General features: G+C 33.8%; 1 protein-coding gene and 1 long non-coding RNA gene across 13 annotated transcripts in view; one reads left to right on the forward strand and one right to left on the reverse strand.

Moving 5' to 3' along the window:
- LOC143642731 (uncharacterized) overlaps nt 1-12,948 on the forward strand; it is a 37,267-nt gene extending 24,319 nt beyond the window's left edge. Inside the window, exons 2-3 of the long non-coding RNA XR_013155828.1 lie at nt 4,938-5,051; nt 12,836-12,948. This is a non-coding gene — a long non-coding RNA (uncharacterized LOC143642731). The remainder of the gene's footprint in view (nt 1-4,937; nt 5,052-12,835) is intronic.
- OSBPL8 (oxysterol binding protein like 8) overlaps nt 1-23,795 on the reverse strand; it is a 271,517-nt gene that overhangs the window by 74,308 nt on the left and 173,414 nt on the right. For 11 of the 12 annotated variants that reach the window (XM_077111486.1, XM_077111485.1, XM_077111484.1 and 8 more), the window contains one exon: nt 5,685-5,755. In XM_077111486.1, coding sequence (XP_076967601.1) covers nt 5,685-5,755 — 71 coding nt within the window. Of the gene's footprint in view, nt 1-5,684; nt 5,756-18,233; nt 19,282-23,795 lie in introns of those variants that run through there. The other variant, XM_077111492.1, reaches the window with a different exon arrangement.

Raw genomic sequence — 23,795 nt, forward strand, 5'->3', positions numbered from 1 at the left:
TTTTTAATAAACAGCACCTTTCACTTCTGTGTGTTTTTAAAATTAATGTTATAGAAGACTCATGATTTCTATTTTTGAGTTAAAGCTAGAAAAGGGTTCAAGACAGTAATAATTAATTTTGGCATACTTTTCATAGACTAATGATGCCACACTTCCATGATTCACATAATTCTTAAAAGAGAAATACCTTAAAATATTCATACTTCTTAGTGAATATGTTAAAGATCAGGTTAGATTATTTTCTAATCTCAAAACTTCTTGTTCTTAGGAAAAGGTGGAAAGGTCCTTTTTTGGAGGAGCAGTGCTATCTCCATCAGTCTGTGGCATCATGTCTGCAACTTTCAAAAACATAGTGCTTTATTGTAGCAGTCTTTTCTTTGATTCTTCATTTTTTTAAAATAGCATTGAAATTTCAGATCAGCTCACTCTGAAACCTTAAGGGTGAAAGATATTTTCTATACTGCAGATTTTCTGATGATAGTGAAAGAATGTCTCAACAGCCTTAGTAAATTCTCTTTTTAGTGCATTAAAATTTTTCAATATCTAAAGTCATTTAATTTTAAGTACCATGAGACCAAATATTTATGTTCAGATTGAAATTTAATATTTAAGGCAAGCAAAACTAAAGTCAAAATGTTGGAAAAGTTTTAAATATCAAAATTGAGTTCTTTCTTCTGACACCATATATTTATAGGCATAATGTGTTCTTTATCACTTTAGAACAAATAGTCAGATTTAATGTTCTAGTTTGCTAGCTGCTGGAATGCAATATACCAGAAATGGAATGGCTTTTAAAAGGGGAATTTAATAAGTTGCTAGCTTACAGTTCCAAGGCTGAGAAAATGTCCCAATTAAAACAAGTCTATAGAAATATTCAATCTAAGGCATCCAGGGAAAGATACCTTGGTTCAAGAAGGCTGATGAAGTTCATCAGGGTTTCTCTCTCAAGTGAGAAGGCACATGGTGAACACAGTCAGGGTTTCTTGCTCATCTGGAAAGGCATATGGTGAACATGGCATCATCTGCTAGCTTTCTCTCCTGGCTTGCTGTTTCATGAAGCTCCCCAGGAGGTGTTTTTCTTCTTCATCTCCAAAGGTCACTGGCTGGTAGACTTTCTGCTTCTCATGGCTATGCCATTCTGTGCTCTCTCAGAAATCTCTCTCATTCTCCAAAATGTTTCCTCTTTTATAGAATTCCAGTAAACTAATCAAGACCACCCGAATGGGTGAGACATGCCTCCACCTAATCTAGCTTAACAACCACTCTTGATTAAATCACATCTCCAGGGAGGTGATCTGATTACAGTTTCAAATACACAGTACTGAACAGGGATTAGAAGAAACAGCTGCCTTTACAAAATGGGATTAGGATCAAAACATGGCTTCTCTAGGGTACATAAACATTTTCAAACCAGCATATTCCACCCACTGGACCCTAAAAAAGACACGTTTTCCCCGTATACAAAATACATTCATTCCACAACAATATCAGAAATCCTTAAACCATTTCAGCAGCAATACAAATGAAATACAAAGTTAGAAACAGTACAAACTCCTATCAAAGTTAGTTAAGGCATGGTCTGTTCTAAGGCAAAGTTCTTCTCTGGCTCTGGACCTATAAAAACTCAAAACAAGTTATTTGCTGCCAACATTCAAAGGAGGATCGTCTATAGGATACATATATCCATTTCCATAAGGAGGAAGGAACACAGGGGTCACTGGACCCAAGAAGTTACGAAAACCTGCAGGACATAGTCTATTACATTTCAAAGTCTGAGAGTAATTTATCTTCGGGGCTTTAGAAAGTGGCAGTCCCACCCGTTCCACAGGCCTATGCAGCGGCCTGTCTCTTTCTGAATCAACCTCGGGGGACATTGAGGAGACTACCTTTTTCTTGGCTCTACCCTCTCAAGGCATCAGGGCCACACCTGGGCTCTCTGTCATTTCTGGGACACACACTCAACCCCTCCATGTGGTGGCAGCCAGGCTCTCTCCAGTCCCCAAGGAGCATGCTGTACCTTCTCCAAGGCCTAAGGTGGCACAACTCTTCCACTGCAATGAGGCGGGAGACTCATCCTCTCCATGTATATAGGTGGGTCCACTCTCCTGGCTGAGATTTCTTGGCTTCAGACCCAAGCTTCCATGGTTCTTACTCTGCAAACTTCAATTTACCCCTTTTGTGTCCCCCTTTGTCCAGATTGGCAGTGGTTCTGTTTACACCAAAAGTCTCTTCAAGCACTCCAGGACTTCTCCATCATTCTCTTCACAGTTCCTCCAAAATCTTCCCCTTACCCATCTAAAAAACTGGTCCAACAGCCTTGGTGTTTGCAAACTGCAGCAGCACCCCACTCTTGGTACCAAACCTGTTCTAGTTTGCTAGCTGCAGAATGCAACATATCAGAGACCCTGGCTTTCAATAAAAGGGGATTTATTTAGTTAACATATAGTTCTTCAGAGGAAAGGCAGCTAACTTTCAACTGAGGTTCTTTCTTACATGGGAAGGCACAGGGTGATCTCTGCTGGCCTTCTCTTCAGGCCTCTGGGTTTCAGCAAGTTTCCCCAGGGTGATTTTTTCTGCATCTCCAAAGTCCTGGGCTGAGCTGAGAGTGCTGAGATGAGATATGCTGAGATGAGATATGCTGAGCTGCTTGGGCTGTGCTATGTTAAGCTCTCATTTAAGCACCAGTGAATTAAATCATACATCATTTATTGCAGCAGGCCTGCCTCCTAACAACTTCAGATTTAATCAGCAACAGATGAGGTTCACATGCCATTGGCTCATGTCCACAGCAACAGAACTAGGCACCTTCACTTGGCCAAGTTGACGCCTGAATCTAACTTCCACATTTAATAAAATCATTTTAAGATCAAAGTACTTATCATCTTAAAATAGATTATACTAGCTTAAGAATTTTGTTTCAATTTAGAACTTATTTCAAAACACAAGTTTTCTTTTTATATTATTGCACTTTTAGTTATAATTGCAGAGAACTTTTGAGCCTCATTTTTCTTTGGTACTTGAAATAGAGGGACCTAGAACACTTCATCATGCTTAATCCGTTAAACCTGTTGCAAGAGCCATAATTTTGAGAAGTTTTCTAAGTGACCTGAGGGATACACTTCATGCTGCATAAAGTGAATACCAGAAATGTACATTTCATGGTATAAATTACAAAGCACTCGCTTCTAAACCTTATTATGTTAGGTATATGTACCTTTCCAACATTCACTGTGTGTTCAAGTAAGCAACGCATATTAGAATAATTATGAGTTGATAGATTTTTTTTAAAAAATAGAAATTTTAAAAAGTACAATTTGTAAATTTCCACTCCTGGAAAATAAAGAATGAGTGTAATTTGACCTACACCAAACATTTACATTTTAAGAGCTCCACTCATTCACTGTAATTTTTTATTTAAAAGAAGACAATTAACTCTTAAGTACCTATTATCAATCAGGCACTGTGGCAGGCACTTGGTGCTTCAGAATCAAGGAGGTATATCTTATTGCTTTATACAGATGAGAAAACTGAAGCTACTTTGAATTTCAGTTCTACCATATACTATTTTGACTCCTGGGAGGGTTACTTAATTTCCTTAAGCTTCAGTTTATTAACTTTATAAAATGGAGCCTATAATAACCGTCTTCCAGGATCGTTAAAATGGCACATAGTAAAGTAAGCTCTCAATACATGGAGCTATAATGTCATCATAACTAGCATTTAAGACATCATAAGTCAAAATTCAAAGTTTGACTTTTTAAAGCAATACTTTCTGGATGATGAAAATGTTTATATCAGAGCTGTCCAATGTTGTAGCCATTAGTCATATGTGGCTACTGAGCACTTGTGTCGTGACTAGTATGAGGAGATGAATTTCTAATTTTATTTCATTTTAATTCAAAGAGCAACAGGGGGCTAGGGGCTACTGTACTAGACAGTGTAGCTCTAAAGTCTATGTTTTATCATTAACGCATACTATTCATTATGACATGCAAAGATATTGTTCATAATGTTTATCCACCTCAATCTTTGTTTAAAGGATATATATATATATTTATATAAATGTATATGCATATGCATGTATGTACATATGTATATAAAGGGGCTTTGTGGTATGTATGTTTTGGAGTTTAACTTCAGGGCATCTGATGCTGTTATGTCATACATTTACCGATTCTGGTATTAATCGAACATTGTTAGGAAATGATTCATGTCCCCTATAAGGATATTTTCAAATTCTAACCCCTGGTCCTATAGGAGTGAACCCATTTGTAAAAAGGACTTCAAAGTTGTTCTTATTAGTTCAGTTGTAGATTCATTTGTGAATATAATCTTCAAAGACACTATTTGGGCGAGGGCAAATTGAATCAGGGTGGCTCATAATTTCTATGACTGAAGTCCTTTCAAGCAAAGAAATTAGACACAGAAGTAGAAGCCAGGTAATGTGGCAGATCGCCATGTGAAGGAGACCGAGATACAAGCCAAGGAACCCTAAGTTTTACTGGCAAGCCAATACTAGAATGCTGAAGACCCCAGGAGAAAGGATGGCCTGGCAAGACCCTAGTTTAGGACTTTTAGTCTCCAAAACCATGAGACAATAATCCCTGTTGTTTAAGCCAACCCATACTGTGTGGTATTTATCATAGCATCCCTGGCAAACTGAAAGACAGTTGCTTTACTCTGTACATTTCATTATACTTCTAGCCATAGCAGACCCAAAATAAATTATTTCCTCTCTAATTACACATGTTTATAAAATGATCGAAGTATTTCTCATATATATGTTCATATATAGTACTATTAAAACACCATGAAAAGCACTTTATACATATGTTAGATGGACCTTTATATAATGAATACTTGAAAAGTTAACTGCTAATAAAATTTGTGTAAAATCATACTTATAAACATACTGTGGTCCTTTCAATCAATTCCAGGAATGGGAAAACACGTACGGTTGTAAGAGGAATGTGTACTGCTGAAAATAACAAGAGTTTACTAGCTTAAGAACTGGGACTTCTAAGTCAAAATTAGATTCCACAAGCACGCAAGTATAAAAGCTTCTTCCTGTTACTAAAAATGATCAGAAATAGTATTAAACCTCAAATCCTTTGAGAAATTACAGAAAACCTATAAATTAAAAGTCCGTAGGAAAACCAATACATCACATACTACTTCTCAAATATGAATATGCTATCCTGAAGAAAAAATTCTCACAGACCTAAGAATATGTACACATTTGCCAGTTTGAGAAATACTGATTTAGAAAACTTATTCTAGGAAAATGTCTGTCAGTTGCAGGCTATTATTATAAGAGACCTTTGGCCATTAACTGGTAAAATACATATTTTTTTTATTGTCATCAAATGAACCCAAAACATTTAAGAGTATATATTCTTAAAACCATGAACTGTGAGAATAACATGGAATGAGATCTTCAGGCTCCAGTTGGAGCAGCACTGATTTAGCAGACAATATAATTCTTGAGACAGCACTGGTTACTAACACTGCATCTCCAAATAACCAACAATACTTGAGTCAGCCAACATGAACTTTCCTTTTTTCATAACACTACATGTTTAGCTATGCCAACGTTAACACTCCCAATACAAATCTGACAGAATTTAGGCATTATTTTCTCTCATCTAAAACATTAAAAAAAAATACAGCCATTCATTGCTTACCTTGCTCTTTGACATAGAAAGTGAAGATTCATCTTTATTTTGAGAAACATCTTCCTTCCCTCTTTCAAAACCTTTAAAAGAAATTGTCAGTATCTTAGTATTACTAATATTAAGTATTATATAGGCATTAATGCTAAAGAGCAAAATCATATGCCATCCAATTTCAAATGTACATTATATTTGATGTACCTCAATGTAATAAGCCTTGATAATTCATGAAATTTTAAACTATTATGGTTTAAAGACCCCTAAGGGGTCATCTGTAGTATAATACTTCTTTAGAATTAATTAAGACCTAGAGAGGTAATGAAGTTTCCTCCCTAACCCACTAAAGTCATGCTAAGTGCCTCTTTTCTGTACTCTCAGAGCATGCTGCACGAATTTAGCACCCCCTTTTGATTTTATGCTACTGAGCAGGTTTCTACTGGTTTCAAACTGAGAACCCTCACTAGCAGAAACAACCTTCTTCTCACACCTCTTGCCAAACTAGAAAGCAATTTCAGAATTAGTGGTAAAATAAGAATGGGGAAAAAAATCTGGAATGAAAGAAAGATTAAAAATCTAGTAATGTGCTTATTATAAAGATTAAAAAGAATGCATATAAACCCCATAGCACAGTACTTACCACATGGTATACATTCAATTAATGTTAACTGTTATTGTACCACTATTATTGTCTATTGCTATATACATTTTAAAAGGGTAAAGACAAAATTTTTGAGTACACAGGTACAAACATGCATGCAAATGATACAGTCATATGCCCCTGTAATCATATAAGACATTAATATAGCAGTATGCCAAAAGCAATTAACAAATTAATGTTACAAGGGTATAGTTAAACAAATATTAAGACTGAGATTTGTGTGACATATAAAAGCAACAGAACACATTTTAATGAGGTTCTCTCTACTTTTGAGAACAGGTGAAAGAAGCTACTTCCTCACCTCCCCCCTCACATCAATACATACATGGCTAAAGAGCACACACCATATGATTCCATTTATGTGAACTTGTAAAACTAATCAATGGTGTTAGAGGATGGAATGGTGGTTACCTTTGTTGCTGGAAAGACTGGAAGGGGAACAAGGAATCTGGGCAGTGTTTTACACAAGTCTATACTTCACAAATTCATATTGCTGAATATATCTAAGATTTGTATGCTTAACTATATTTAATCTGAGTTCAATAAAAGCCTGTATTAAGCGCATGTAAATTATTCATAAACTAGCACTTAAAAATTATTCAAGTATTAATAGCACCTGAAGCATTTAAAAATAGTTGTTAGAATATCTGTATATGATTTATGTTAACTAAAAATAAATCCAATCCATTTAATCTAGAGATTTTATTGAATTACTTCTATAATATGAAAAAGGAATATTTAAAAAATTTCTCATTGATAAGGAGGATCACATCACTCAATCGCTATACTAGAAATGCAATACAGAATTTCAAATTAAAATTTACAGAAATTCAGAATATTAATTAAAAGCAAAGGAAAATTTTATGTAATTCATTTAAACATTCTAAAGTGTTTATTCAGAGCAATAAACATATTAGAATAAATAATTCTCAATACTAGTGACTAACATAAATTACTTCAAATTCCTTCCAAATATATGTACAAGAGAACACAGATTTTCAAAAAATACATATTTTGACTGAAAAAAAAAGTCTTCTTATTTCAAAGGGAAAGATATTAACTTCAGTTTGTCTTGTGCGGTCTTGGCTTCAGCTGAATTCTAGACCAACCCATTTATTAGATTAAGAAAAATGCCAGGTGAATTTCAGTTAAGAACATAGGTTATCAGGAGATAGAAACAGGGTAGAGATGGGTAATTGGTGCTGAAGGGATACAGATTGTAAACAGGACTGACTGCAAAAATTCAGAAATGGATAGAAAAATACTTCCTGATCATAGCACAATAATGTAAATACACTGAATGAAGCTGAATGTGAGGATGAGAGAGGGAGAAGAGCTGGGGGCACGTATAAAACCAGAAGGAAAGATAGATGATAAAGGCTGAGATGGTATAATTTAGGAATGCCTAAGAATGTACAAATGATGGTGATTAAATGTAAAATAAAAAAATGCTTTTGCATGAGGGAAAAACAAAGAATGTCAGTATTGCAGGGTAATAAGAATAGATGAACATACATATTTTAAATCTTTAACTGATGTGTAAGATTTAAGGGAGAAATGTTTATTTGGTGCAAAATTTACATTGTGACTAGTGCATTTCCTAATTTAACATGTGTGGTCAGTTTACTTGAACACCATAAGTATATGGAACCTTGAATAAGGTATGAGATTTTGTTGGTTTGTCCAGGTTAGTATGATGCCCTGATAAATCCCAAGTGATTTGAACAGTGAATACAAAAGTATTTGCAAAGTCCCCTTAATGGGGAGAAAGCAGGAAAAATTCAACTTCCCCATTAGGAGAATTCCTGATATTCTCACAAGCAGTAGGGTTAACCAAATCAATAGATTGGGCCCTTGATCTTGGGGTTTACCCCTGTGAAACCTATCCCTGCAAAGGACAGGCTAAGCATACTTAAAATTAGGCCTAAGCGTTTACCCCCTGAGAACCTCCTTTGTTGCTCAGATGTGGCCTCTCTTTCTAAATCAACACATCAAGCGAACTTACTGCTCTCCCTGCTCTACATAGGACATGACTCCCAGGGGTGTAAACAGCTTTGGCAATGTAGGACAGAAATCCTGGGATGAGGTGGGACTTGGCATCAAGGGATTGAGAAAACCTTCTCGACTGAAAGGGGGAAGTGAGAAAGGAGACAAAATAGTGTCAGTGCTGAGAAATTTCAAACAGAGTCAAGAGGTTATACTGGAGGTTATTGTAACGCATTATACAGATATCCCCTTTTTAAGTTTATGGTGTATTAGAATGGCTAGAGGGAAGTAACTGAAACTGTAGAGCCGTTTCAGTAGCCTTGCTTCTTAAAGATGATTCTATAATGATAAAGCTTTTACAATGTGACTGCATGATTATGAAAACCATGTGTCTGATGCTCCTTTCATCTATGGTATGGACAGATGAGTAAAAAATATGGGTAAGAAATAAACAAATAATAGGGGGAACAAAAGTTAAAATAAGTTAAGTAGATTGAAATACTAGTGATCAATGAGAGGGAGGGGTAAATGGTATGCATGTATGAGGTTTTTCTTTTATCTTTCTTTTTCTGGAGTGATGCAAATGTTAAAAAAAATGACCATGGTGATGAATATACAACTATGTGATGATATGATGAGCCACTGATTGTACGCAAGGTATCGAATGTATGTCAAGAATGTTTGTATGTTTGTTTGTTAAGGTTTATAATAAAAATATTTTTAAAAAAGAATACTAAAGTGAAACAGAACAAAAAAACACCAATTCATTGTGTCTGATTTCACATATTATTTTAAGAATAAAACACTGTATTAAAAGAAAAGCATAAGTCATAAGTCAAAATAGATTTCTGTAAGATGTAAAAGTCTTCTAGAACATTTCAAGTATTGGAAAAGGACATTCATAAGCCTAACTGTATATTATATATCAGTCTCATTTTAAAAGATTCTCTACACTTCAAACTTGCAAATCAAATGATTATTTAAAAAGTGGGCCCTGTCCACACATCTATGTCCAACTGATTTTCAACAACTGTGCCAATGACATTAACTGCGGAGAGAATGGCACCCTTAACAAATAGTTTCAGGAAAAGTGACTGTTCACATGCAAAAAAAGAAAAAGTTGGACCTCACACCAAATACAAAAATTAATTTGAAATGTATCAAGGACTTAAACAAAAGAGCTAGAAGAAAACATAGGGGAAAGTTTCATTGGTTTGGCAGCAATTTCTTAGATCTGACACAAAAAGCATGAGCAACAAAAGAAAAAAAGATAAAATAGATTTCATAAAAATTTAAAACATCTATGTCAAAGGACATTATTAAGAAATTGAAAAGATATCTTACAGAATGCGAGAAAATAATTGTGAACCATACATTTGGTAAGCATTTACATACCCAGAATACATAAAGAACTGCTATAATCACCAACAAAAAGACAATCCAATTAAAATATTTACAAAAGACTTAGATATTTCTCCAACAAGGATTTACAAATGGCCAATAAACACATGAAAACATGCTCAATATCACTGTTAGGGAAATGCAAATCAAAACCACCATTAGGTATAATTTCATATACAGTAGGATGAATATTATTTAAAAAACAGAAAATAAGTGTTGACAAGGACGTAAATTGGTGACCTGCTTTGGAAATCAGTTTGGTGGTTCCTCAGAAAGTTGAACATACAATTACCATATGACCTAACAATCTTACTTCTAGGAATATACCCAAAAGAAATGAAAGCAGGGACTCAGATATCTGTATACCAGTGTTCATAGAAGCATTCTTCATAGGAGCTAAAAGGTGGAAGGAACCTAAGTATCCATTGACAGATGAATGGAGAAACAAAATGTGGTGTGTGTGTGCGCTTGTGTGTGTGTGTTTGATAGAATGCTACAGCCACTAAAGGAATTAATTTCTACTATATGCTACAACATGGATGAACCCTGAAGACATTATGTTGTGTGAAATAAACCAGTCACAAAAGAACAAGTATAAAATGATCTCACTTACATGAAATACCTAGAATAACAAATTCATAGAGACAGAAAGCAGATTACACATTATGAGGAGCCAGAGAGGGAGGAAAGGAGAGTTATTGTTTAATGGGTACAGAGTTACTGTTTGAAGTGATGAAAGTTGGAGGAACGGATGTTGATAATGGTCAGACAATATTGTGAAGGTATTTAATACCACAGAATTGTACACTTGAATGTGGCAAAAATGGAAAATTTTGAGTTAGATATATGTTACTACAAGACATAGTTAGAAAATTTTAAAAGTTGACTCTGAGGACTTTAGTAATTGCACCCTAAAACAACCAATCTGATCAAATGTTTTGAGAAGATCAATATAAAGTGCAAAGAATACATAAAAATGTTCAAAAGTCTTAGAAGGAAAATATTGCCAAGTTGTATACTAAGTATTCAAGGGCCACTTCAAGGTATGCAAAGCAAAAAATATCACACTATGGTCTCTTTCTTAGGCTGTAGAAAACTGGTTTCCTGAAAATGTGCAAAGTAATCTTTATCTGAAAAACTCAGTCATGAAAATATAATTAATAGAAGATAGAAAGTCTCTGTCAAAATATGTAGGCTTTTATTCAATTTCTTTCATGTGTGGAGATTAAAAATTACTTTGACATTATGTATACATTTTAAAAACATATAAATGTTATTTATAGAGAAAATCCTAATGCCTACAATACATTATTGATAATTCAGAATACTTTCATATCATGATTTTTTACCAACTTTGCTAGGTAGTCATCTTGGGTAGTAAATTATCTTCTAACCACCTTCCTCACCACCACACACCAAATGATTAAGCTATTTATAAATAAACATGATAAAATGTCTTCATCAAAACCATTTTTCAATATGCTAGGCAAACATGAACACAAAAATACTAACTAACCACAAGAAAGAAAAATGGATGCCATTCATTTAGGAACATTTATTCATTGAAAGGCACCACTAAGGGAATTAAAAAGTAAGTAAAAGACTGAAAGAAGATATTTCAATATGTACAACATTTAAGTGACTTATATTCAGAATATAAAAAATACCTACAGATCAGTAAAAGACAAAAAAACATAATATTTAAAATGGGGCAAAAGACTTAACAGGCACATCACACAGACACTTCCAAAGGACTAATAAACACATGAAAAGGTGCTCAAAATTAGTCATTCAAACATCCAAATTAATGCCACAGTAAGATAGATATCTACACATGCCCACCAGAACAGCTAAAATTAAAAGGACTAACACCATCCAAGTACTGACAAGGCTGTGGAGCAACTGGAACTCTATTAATTACTGATGGGGGTATAAAATGGCATAACTACTTTAGAAAACTGTATCTAGTAAAGCTGAAAGCAAGCATGTTCTAACACACAGCAATTTAATCCTTGACAGATGCATTAGAAATGAGTGCTTATGACATTCAAAAGAAAAGTACAAGGATGTTCTGAGCAGCTTTAATTCATAAAAGCCAAAATATGGAACCAATTCAATTGGCTCTTAACATAATACATGGATAAATTGTGGTATATTATACAGCAGTGAAAATGAACTAATTACTGCCACACAAAACAACAGACATAATATTGAGCCAATAATATTGAACTCTCCCCCGCCCCCCACCAATACATATACAGCAAAAGAGCACATACCATATGATTCCATTTATGTGAACTGGCAAATCTAATCAATGGTGTTAGAGGCTGGAACAGTGGATACCTTTGCTGTTGGAGGAAAAGACTGGAGGGGCACAAGGGATGTTATGGAAATCTGGACAGTGGTTTGCAGAGATCTATACATAACCAAAAATTCATAAGCTGAACACATAAGATTTGTATACTTAACTATATGTGTTTTATACCTCAACAAAATAAACTGAGATACTCTTCCTTATTTGTTCAGTTTATTAGACCTTCCCTGCTTTTATATCCTTTCCTACCTTGTCTATATCTTTTTAACCTGTTCTGCATCTGCCTAATTCTGATTCATTCGTCAATATTAATTATAATTAATACAAAAATATTAATGAAAATAACAATAAAGCAACCACTACCCATTTGGAGGAAAACTTGTGAGGGTAAAGTACTATGCTAGAAGCATTACTTACATTTTTCCCAATCATTATAACAATGCCATTTAAAAAACAAATATTAACTATATTTTAAATCTATAGAAGCTAGGCATACAGAGATTAAGTAACTTGATTAATGTCACAAGTAACAGTTTTGGGGCTTATTCAAACTTAAGTCTAACTTCAAAATTCATGCTCTTTCTACTATGCAAAGGTGCCTTTCAAAACGTGGGTCACCTCTTCTGGTATTTGTCTGGGCAAGCTGTACCCTACTCTAAGATACAGAGCATTTCACAGATTTTGTATCATGGTACATATCGTAATATACTCCAATTAGTTATTTTCATGTTCATCTTACATGCTTGACTATGAGCTCTTGAAAAGAGGAGTCTAATCTTTAATCATCTTTTATTTTTTCTACAGGCTTTTAAAAAAATGTGAAATAAGCACATCATCAGAAAAATGAATAAATATATAACTTAATATAGTGAACACCTGTGTAATCACTACCCAGTCAAGAAATAAAGCATTGCCGACATCCCATAAGATCCTTCTTGTGCTATTCTTGATCACAATCCTTTCTCCATCTCCTAAAAAGTAACTATCTTGACTTTTATAATAATGATTCTCTACTTGTCACAGCAGGTATCTCATTTATTTTCATTGCTTATTAGGCTCTAATTGCATGAATAATCACTATTTTTATTCATGCTATCATTGTTTCTACTTTTTTCACTTTTATGAACAATGGTGCTAAGAATATTTTTATAAATATATACTAATATACAAATGCATGAGTTTCTCTAAGGTTTATGCCTCGAAGTACAATTCCTAGGTTATAGTATATGTATGTCTTCAACTTCAACACTACCAGATTGTTTACCAATTTATTTTTTTCACCAACTGTAAGATTTCTCCTTGCTCCACATCCATGGCAACACTTGTGCTGTGAAATTTTTAATATTTTTGCCAATCTGATGGCATGTAGTAGTATATCAGTGACATTTTTGTCTGCATTTCCCTGATTACTAATGATGTTCACCACTTTCTCATGTGTTAACTGGCCATTTTGATTTCTTCTTTGTGAAAAATGTCTTTATATCTTTTGCTACCCACCCACCCTCCACCATTTTGTTCCTTTTAGTTGTTTATCTTTTTTCTTATTGATTAGTATAGGGATTCTTGATGTATTTGAGATACTAATGAGTTGAATCTGATACAATTTTATGGCTTAGCTTTTTAACCTCTATATAGTTTCTTTTGACACACAGCTTTTAATTTTAACGTAGTTAAATTTAATAATCCCTTTCTTTAATGGTTAGTGTTTTTGATGTTAAGAAATTCTTCGTAAATCTAGGGTAATAAAGGTAGTTTCCTACAATATAGTTTTACCTTTCATATTTAGGTCTCTAATCCATCGGGAATTGACTTTTGATTGTATATGGGCACAATTTTACTTTTTTTCCATGTAGATAACCAATCAAACATTGTTTATTGGTTTGATAACCAATCAAACATTTATTAAAATAGCCATTTCTTCCCTACTTGTTTGTAATGATACTTCTTTATACGTCAAATGTTCATTATGTGTCAGTTTATTTCCGGGCTCTCTAGCCTCTTCCATTCATCTAGAGTATTAGTACAACGTTGACTAGAAGCGGTAACTGTAGATACCTTGTTCCTAATCTCAAAGAAAAATGATCACATTTTACCATTAAGTATGATCTTTGATGTAGATTTTCCATGCAAATATTTATATTCATATATTTACATATACATGGATTTAGATATATTGATATATACAGAAAAAGAGATGTTTAAGGAAGTTCACTACTTCCAGTTTCCTAAAAGTTTTTCAAGAACAAATCTTGAATTTCATCAAAAACTTTTTCCATATCTACTGGAATGAGCAAATGATTTTTCTTTCTTTAATGTGTTAATGTAGTGAATCACGTTAATTAATTTTCCAACTTAAAGCCAATTTTGCATTCTTAGGCTTAAACCCAATTTATTAATGATGCATTAACCCCTTTATAAAAGATATTGCTAATGTTATTAAAGAACTTTGTACCCATACTCCTAAATACAGAAATCCTATACATAAGAAAATTATAGGACACTCTTTGAATGTATATCAAAGTTATATTAATACTAGTGCTTGTTTTATTTTTTATTTTTTCTATCCTGTAGAAGTAGTTGTGCAGTATTGGAATTATTTCTTCTTTGAATATTTGAAAGTACTCAAACACCTGGACCTGGACCTTTCTGATCCAGTTGCTTATTGGTTATCAGAACTATTCAGGCATTCCTTTTGTTTTTTAAAACAATTTTAATAAGCTATATTTACTAAGAATTTTCTCATTTGACATTGAAACCAAATTCCTTCCAAATGGCCAATAAGTAGCTAAGCCAGGATTTGAAACCAGGTAGCCTAGGTCCATTTTTACTCTAACACACATTCAGTATGACTTCCACATTTTCTGTGGCTACAGAACCTATACTGAGATGCTTAGAATGATAATACTTATTTTGACAGATGGTAAACCCCTGAATCACCTAGGAGATAAGGATTATTTCATCTATTTAAATATTTGTAGCATACTTACTATGTCAAGCATTGGACTACATTTAAGAGATAAAAACATAAAAAGACATTGTTCCCTATCCTAAAAAAAGACTACTGTCTAGTGAGAAGCCAGATAGGCAAACAAAAATTATAATACAATAAAACAGCTACTTATAATGAAAGCAGTGGAGTAGTTAAGAAAACATACTATAGAGTCAAACTATCTGAGTTTAAATGGCACTGCCATTCACTAGTTATATGACCTTGGAAAAGCTACTTGTTTAGCTTTTTATAAGTGATACTGAATTAGAGTGATATAGTATTGACTGAAGTTTGTAGCAAGAAAGTGCTATAGTATTCTCTTCATAAGGAAAGAAAATATACTAATGCTTTACAGAAATGTTTTCCAACATCAAAACAAATAAAGAAGAATTTCCTAGTTATAGCTCAGCTAACCAAAGAACCAATCAAACAAACAAGCAAATAAAACTGATAACATTTAGTTCTGTTCAAGTATATTCCCTTGGTACTCAGCTAAATAAAAAAATAAATAAAAACTCTGCCAGATCTTTTTATTACAATGTTTTCATTTAGGGAGTAGTCACAGATTCACAATAATTCCAATGAATAGAGACATACATTATATTTTTTAACTCTTCTGGTATAAAATTATATAACCATGGTCAAATCCTTTAACTTTCGGGTACATCAGTTTTCTCATTGATAAATAACTTTTACACTAGATGATTTCTTAATACTAAGTACATAGGGTTTACTTTTTCCTGTTAATGCAATGGAATACTATTCCTGAATAAATTAGCACTCTGCCCTTAATATCTAATTGTTAATTGAAACCAAGCATTATTATTATTATTATTATTGATAAGATATATCCTTACTATACACTTCAGTAATAAAACTGATTTATTACTGTTTAGATATAACACAAGTTTTATACTGCATCAGTTTTGTTAGGATGAGATTATATTTACAATGTTAACAAATGCATATTTAATATGCATTTATAAAATTAATATGGAATTGCTACATTAATATTAATGATATGGAACACAGCCAACTACCAGGAACTGTACAGAAAAAAAATCTTTCAGGAGTTAAAACAGACTGGAAAAAAAAAAAACTATGCACTAAACCTCACAGAATTTGTCTACAGATTTCTTTGTCAAAGTTTATTTATTCCTATTTTTAAGTGCTGTTCTAGAAAGTGGTACAATGAACATATCTAGAATAATAGTCAGAGCAAAGGAAGAGAAAGATAAACAAACGAACTGAAAACAAACAAACAAAAAAACACATTACATGACGGTATCACTATTAGAGACAGGATACACAATTCTACAATATAGTTCATTACCAACAAAAAGGCTAAACAATTACTTTCTTAAGGTAGAAGTTACAAAAAGATTTTTCCAAGGAAAACTAAAATGAATACAGATTTTTGCTCAAAGTGGTAAGATAAAGTCATTAAAAGTCACTAACATAGACTCTCTCTCCTCCAATATTAGATAAAAACAACTTCATCTTAAAAGAATATTTATCAGTCCAACAATGAAATGTCCTGTATAAATCATATATATATATCTTAACTTTTAATTTTAAAAATACATAATAAAAACCTGCTTCTCTGAAGTGCTTAATTCCATCCTACTTTTTAACCAACAAAATAAAACAGATATTTTAAACAATTTTCTTATTTTTTATCACAGCTGGTTATGATATAACTACTGATTGTGTTAAGGAAACACGAGATCATTCTTATGAATATGATGTTCTCTATTTAAAGAATTAGAAAACAAAGCAAACATTTACTTTTCTATTAACACAAATCCATCCAGGATGGCTTCCACTATATCGTCAAGATATGCTGACAATTTTGCCTTTAATTATCTGATTAAGTAGATATCAAACTTTAAAAAAGTGAAGTTTTCTATTATTTATCAAGGTCACCTGATGAATTATTATTATCAAATATCATGAGGGTCAGCAAATAGCATGTGGTAGCTGGTTGGCTATTGCCAAAGTCACTTCTGAGCAAAGATATATACTAAAATTTATACCTTTTGAAAATACGTGAAAGACACATGATAGTAACCAGGCTACACTAAGAAGACTAACTATGGGTAAATGTTGTTTAAACCTTCTTTCATCATGAGGTTCACTTATGCAAACCTCAGGATTAAGGTTTTTAATTCATCTGGGGAACCCTGCTAGGAAAGAAAATTAAATCAGTGAATTTATAATAATTTAATTGCCCAGGTGAATTCTTTCTATAAGGCATTTCGCTATCTCAAAAGAATATTTATATACATCAGTCAGCATGAATTTTCACAAAAAGCCAAGAATAAAGGTTAGGAAAATAGGAAATATAATTCAAATTCAACAAAGTATAAATGTGAGAAAAAGATATGCGGTTAAAATAAGTATCAGTTTCAGTCATTATTTCTTTGCCATGAGTTTTAAAGAATATTTATTTTCATTTTAACAGAAAAGTATAACCTTAAAAGAGTAGATATGATTAGGTTAGCAGTTTAAAATTTGAAAAGGAAAATGTAAAAGACTTTATTTATAAAAATATATATCCGAATATTTGCTACAATCCATCTTTTATAAACAATAAAAGGTCAATTTATGTCTATAGGTTCATTGACCAATATTTAATGTCTAAATCATAGCTGTCAAATGCCTAATTTCATTCAAGATTATCTTTAAAACATTAAAACATTTTCCTAGCAAAAATCATACCTCGAAAACTCCATATTAGTCAGAACTTGAGATATTAAAGCTTACCCTCAACATCAATTTTATTATGATTACTTTCTGAAGAAAATGATTAAGTAAATATTAATATTAAATAACTAGGCTTTGTTTACAAAAATCTCAGAGCAAATTAGCTTGTTTATAAAGTGTTGTGCTTTTCTCAAATTCAAGAGAAGCTTTCATTTTATCATTTTATTTAGTGTCATAATATTTATTTTTATAATTAAAGCAAAAATTCATGTTACAAGTACTCAATAATCCTACTTTACTGAATCATTAATTCTCAAGTTCTAGCTTAAGAGATGGTAGGAGAAAAACAGGAAAAGCCAAGCTCTATAGCAGCAGTTACTGAAACTTAACCTTCTACAATAGAATTGTTTTAAGGAAAGCAGTTTTAAGATGTTAAAAACGCCTGGCTTATTTTAATGACAAGTCTGCAAGAAATTAGGACAAGATTGCAAGGTTAAACAAACAAACCTGGCAATGAAGGAGAAAGTTCACTGTATCCTCCAAATGAAGCATTCCGGACAAGCTTTCGGCCATCATCAATTCGTGGAGGAAATAAAACAGGTGAAACCCCAGTATATGAAGAAAATCTGCGTTGTTTTGAACTCTCTTCTTTCATGGCTCGAAAGGTCTATTTAATGTATATACTCACCCAGAAGGCTAATTAGACCACTATGGCAATGACAGGCTTTTCTTTCACATCCAAATGGAGCAAAACCCACCAGCACAAACAAAGAACACACATTTAACAGCAAATAAGGACCAGAGACTGTCAAATCAGCAATAAAAAGATAAAGAAAGCAACTGACAAAAAAGGCATTAAGTCATGCTGCTGATTTATTTTTAATGCATTGATAAACAAGAAGGCTATTCCACTAATGTTTTGCCTTTCTATCAAACCCGTAATGCCATGCACTAAATTGCTACTTTAGGAAAACAAAGCAAGATCAATACTTTGAGATTCAGCATGGAGTCATAAAATGTTCTTTCCTTTTCTCAAAAAATACAAGCCTTTTATCATATCCAATTTTTTTTTGTAGTGTCCACCACACTTCCCATCTCTTCTGAATTTTCCCTTTTGAGCTTTTCCTTACTTCAAAAATGTATATAAACAAAGCACTGCTTATATTCCCTCATGTTTCTAGATTTATATCTAATCCGCTAGCCTCAGCCATGATTAAGAATTCATGAGGTAAGATATTCTCTCAAGGACAGTTTTAATGGATTGAAGCAGCAAGCAGAGAATAAACATTTAAATTTTATTTCTAGCAGGAATATATGAGTCATTAAGACTGTTAATGCAAACTATATAACAGAGAAGATAAAATGATACCATAAAAATGTTGAAGGGTCCAACACATTACCTTGAAAGAGATATGAGCTGCTACAGTTCCCCTTCATTATACTTGAATTTTTCAAAATGTATAATCTAACAATGGGTACTTTGCCATTTAAAACTCTCCCATTAAAAAAGAAAGATAAAAAAACCTTTATTTGAGCAGTGACAAATAAAATATGTTTCTTTACTACAGCTAAAACTGACTAGTATAATTCCACATCATTAAATCTAACAGAAAACTAACTAAAAATGTACTTATGGCCAAAATGATACACCATTTCATTTCTTCACATTTAATTTTTAAAATCTTCTAAAAAATACATAAAATCAAATTACCTTATCCTAGCCTAATTCAAGTTAAAAAGCTCTAGTCTTCTGCTCCCTTTATATATCCTAGATTGATTTTTCTGATTACATTTCTTACTTTCAACCTGGTAGTATACCTACTCAGCTGGACAACAATTAATTCAATTGCAACTAATTTAATGACTCTTTCTTATACTTAGCTACCATAAGACCTAAGTTTCCTTCGTTACTATGCACACGCTTCAAGGCTGGTATACATTTGTACCTAACAGTAGCCCATATAATCAACAACTGTTTCTCTTTATTAGAAATGACATTTAAAAAAACAACCTCAATTTACTATACATAATGCATTTTTTCTTGGGCAAAGGCATTTAAAAATCAATTAGTGGTAAATACCAGTCTATGGTTAATACTCATAATTGCAACAATTTTTTCTATTTTTGCTTTTCTCCATGTCACTAAATATAAACTACCATTAATTACAGACAATAGAGAAAGCATTATAATTCACGCACTGGTACTTGCCTTCCAAGGCATAAGGAATATAATATCATACAGGCACTATAGTATAATTGTTATGCAAGATTTGAAATTAAACTGCCTAGATTAAAATCCCAGTTCCCCACCCTTGCCAGATGAACTTCAGCAATTTATTTAATTTCTCTAGGTCTGTTTCCTATCTATAAAATGCATACATAGTGTGCTGGTTTGAAAGGAAGAATGCCCCCTAAGAAAAGCCATGTTTTAATATAAATCCCATTTCTTAAGGTAGAATAATCCCTATTCAATATTGTATATTTGAAACTGTAATGAGATCATCTCCCTGGTTGATGTGATTTAGTTAAGAATGGTTGTTAAACTGGATTAGGGGATGACATGTCTCCACCCATTTGAGTGGGCCTTGATTAGTTTCTGAAGTCCTATAAAAGAGGAAACATTTTGGAGAATGAGAGATTCAGAGAGATTCAGAGAGAGCAGAGAATGCTGCAGCACCACGAAGCAGAGAGTCCACCAGCCAGCGACCTTTGGAGATGAAGAAGGAAAATGCCTCCCCGGGGAGCTTCATGAAACAGGAAGCCAGGAGACAAAGCTAGCAGATGATGCCGTATTCGCCATGTGCCCTTCCAGCTGAGAGAGAAGCCCTGACTGTGTTCGCCATGTGCCATCTCACTTGAGAGAGAGACCCTGAACTTCATCGGCCTTCTTGAACCAAGGTATCTTTCCCTGGATGCCTTTGATAGGACATTTCTATAGACTTGTTTTAATTGGGACATTTTTTCGGCCTTAGAACTGTAAACTTGCAACTCATTAAATTCTCCCTTTTGAAAGCCATTCCATTTCTGGTGTATTGCATTCCAGCAGCTAACAAACTAGAACACATAGGTCACCACAATCTTTTTTTTCTTTTTAATCTCTTTCCTGTAATGTTAGTGGAATTTCAAGATAGAGCAAATTAGATCAGGTTGTTCATTCTTTCACTTTATCCTGGAATCTTTATAGCTATCTTACATACATTATTGCATTTGATCCTTATAGAAATCCCATAATACATGTACTATTATCAACATTTCATGGATAGCAACTGTGATACTGTGTCTTTTCTACTTTTTTCTGGTAGAAAAAATGAAACAATGTTAATATTAAATTCTAATGTTCATTAATATCTTTAATTGAAAAAAATTAAAAGGTTACTAGAGAAAAAAAACAAACTTGTGCCAGTTTGAATCTGCTGTGTACCCTAGAAAAACCATGTTCTTTAATCCTCATTCAATATTGGTGGGTGGGATCTTTTTGATTGCTTCCATGGAGATGTGACCTAGCCAATTACTGGTGGTAACTTTTAATTAGATGGTTTCCATGCAGACATATCTCCACCCATTCAAGGTGGGGTTGCTTACTGGAGTCCTTTAAGAGAGAAACGTTTTGAAAGAGCCACCAGAACCAACAGAGCCAACAGAATGGACAGAGCCCTAGGGAAGCTGTCAAAGAAGCCTGGAAGAGAAAACTAGCAGACATCACTAAGTGCCTTTCCAGCTGAGAGAGAAACCCCAAACCTCATTGGCCTTCTTGAACCATGGTATCTTTCCCTGGATTCCTTAATTTGGACATTTTATAGTTTTGCCTTAATTTGAACATTTTCATGGCCTTAGAACTGTAAACTTGCAACTCAATAAACTCCTCTTTTTAAAAGCCATTCTGTTTCTGGTATATTGCATTCTGGCAGCTTTTACAAACTAAACTGTGGTGGTTCAAAGCAGTACATATCCCAGAAAAACATGCTCTTAAATTTAATCCATTTTTGTAGGTGTGAATCCACTGTAAATAGAACATTTGGTGAGGCTACTTCAGTTAAGGTGGGGCCTCACCTCAATCAGGACGGGTCTTATTAATCCTATTACTGGAGTTCTTTATAAGCTGAGTGAAATTCAGACAGACAGAGATAAAGACACAGGATGCAAGAATATGATGATCAAAAGAACACAGAAGAGAAGAGACAGACATGAGAAAGCACCATGTCGCTTGCCATGTGATAAACTAAGGACCAAGGATTGCAGCATCCATTCTCAGAACAACACAGTCTTGTAAAGAAAGCATCACCATGATGACACATTGATTTGGACTTATTACCAGCCCCCAAAAGTAAACAAATAAAGTCTCACTGTTTAACCCCACCCATTTCATGGTACTGCTTGGGCAGCACAGCAAACTAAAGCAAAGACATAAACCCACAAGTATGGGAAGACCAGGAGAGGATACATCAGTGACATAAATATGGACAATGGAAAAATATGAGTGAACAAGTATTCATTTTCTTGCAGATCCAAGGAAGCCTAATCACAAATGAACATTGGTAAAGACTGATGACCAACATTATTTATGCAAAAATACTCAAAAGGCACAGACGGGATTGATAGTACCAAGTTCCTCTGGATCAGGAATTAGGGGAGATAACACCAGGAGTTAGAATATTTCTGGGTCCTACTCCTGACTCAATTATTATATACTACCTGCCTTGCCTACATATCATATAATTGCAAAGATAAAGTTATATATGCATGATGGTTAGGTTCTGGTGTCAACTTGGCCAAATGACTATGCCCAGTTGTCTGGTCAGGCAAGCACTGGCCTGACTGTGGCTGCAAGGACATTTTATGGCTGTTTGATAAACCAAAACACTACTGTATTAAGCATCAATCAGTTGACTGCATCTATGGGTGATTATATCTGGGATCAACTAAGGCATGCCCCAAACAACAAGATAATTCAATCAGCTGAAGGTTTACACATAGAAACTTTTTACATAGTTCATACAGTGCTTAAGGTGCAAATTTTAAGCTTTCAGCTTATCCTTCCTTTTCCTTCATCACTGTATCCAGCATATCTAACAACAACCAGCCAACATCATTATATCTCTTAATTCCACAAAACTCTGTAAAGGTATCCAAAACATTTTCACCCAGAGCCTTGCCTCATATAAACATGCAATTAGCAGAATCTAATGGTAATATTTTGAGTTTCCCTCTTGCCAACTCACCCCAAGGACTGTCCAGGCCATTTTGATTTTTGGAAACATAGTCATGAATGTCTCTGAGTCTAAGCAGAGTAGAAAACCAATTCTAAAAATCCATTTTTAAGATTTGTTTCTCAAGAACCCCACTCCTGTTAGTCAGGGTTTTCTAGGGAAAAAGAACCAATAGGAGATATCTGTAAATACGAGATTTATAAAGATGTCTCACGCAACTGTGGGAATAGAAGAGTTCAAAATCCATAGGGCAGGCGGTGAAGCTGGCAGCTCCAATCGAGGGTCCTGACAAACTCCACCGGAGAGATATGTTGGCTGAAGAAGCCATGAAAAATCTTTCTTCTCCCTTAAAAACCTTCAGCTGATTGAATTATCTTGTTGTTTAGGGCATGCCTTAGTTGATCCCAGATATAATCACCCATAGATGCAGTCAACTGATTGATGTTTAATACAGTAGTGTTTTGGTTTATCAAACAGCCACAAAATGTCCTTGCAGCCACAGTCAGGCCAGTGCTTGCCTGACCAGACAACTGGGCATAATCACTTGGCCAAGTTGATACCAGAACCTAACCATCATGCACATATAATTTTATCTTTGCAATTATATGATATGTAGGCAAGGCAGGTAGTAGATAATAATTGAGTCAGGAGTAGGACCCAGAAATATTCTAACTCCTGGTGTTATCTTCCCTAATTCCTGATCCAGAGGAACTTGGTACTATCAATCCTGTCTGTGCCTTTTCAGTATTTCCTGTGTTGCAGACTTGAGATCTCTGAAAACCAGACACAGCGCCTCATTGGGCAAGTAGCAGATTTATAATGTAAACTAAAATCTCGACCATGCAGGGTGTCTGCTATAAAG

The sequence above is a fragment of the Tamandua tetradactyla genome, chromosome 7, assembly GCF_023851605.1.
Source record: "Tamandua tetradactyla isolate mTamTet1 chromosome 7, mTamTet1.pri, whole genome shotgun sequence".
Classification (NCBI taxonomy): Eukaryota; Metazoa; Chordata; class Mammalia; order Pilosa; family Myrmecophagidae; genus Tamandua; species Tamandua tetradactyla.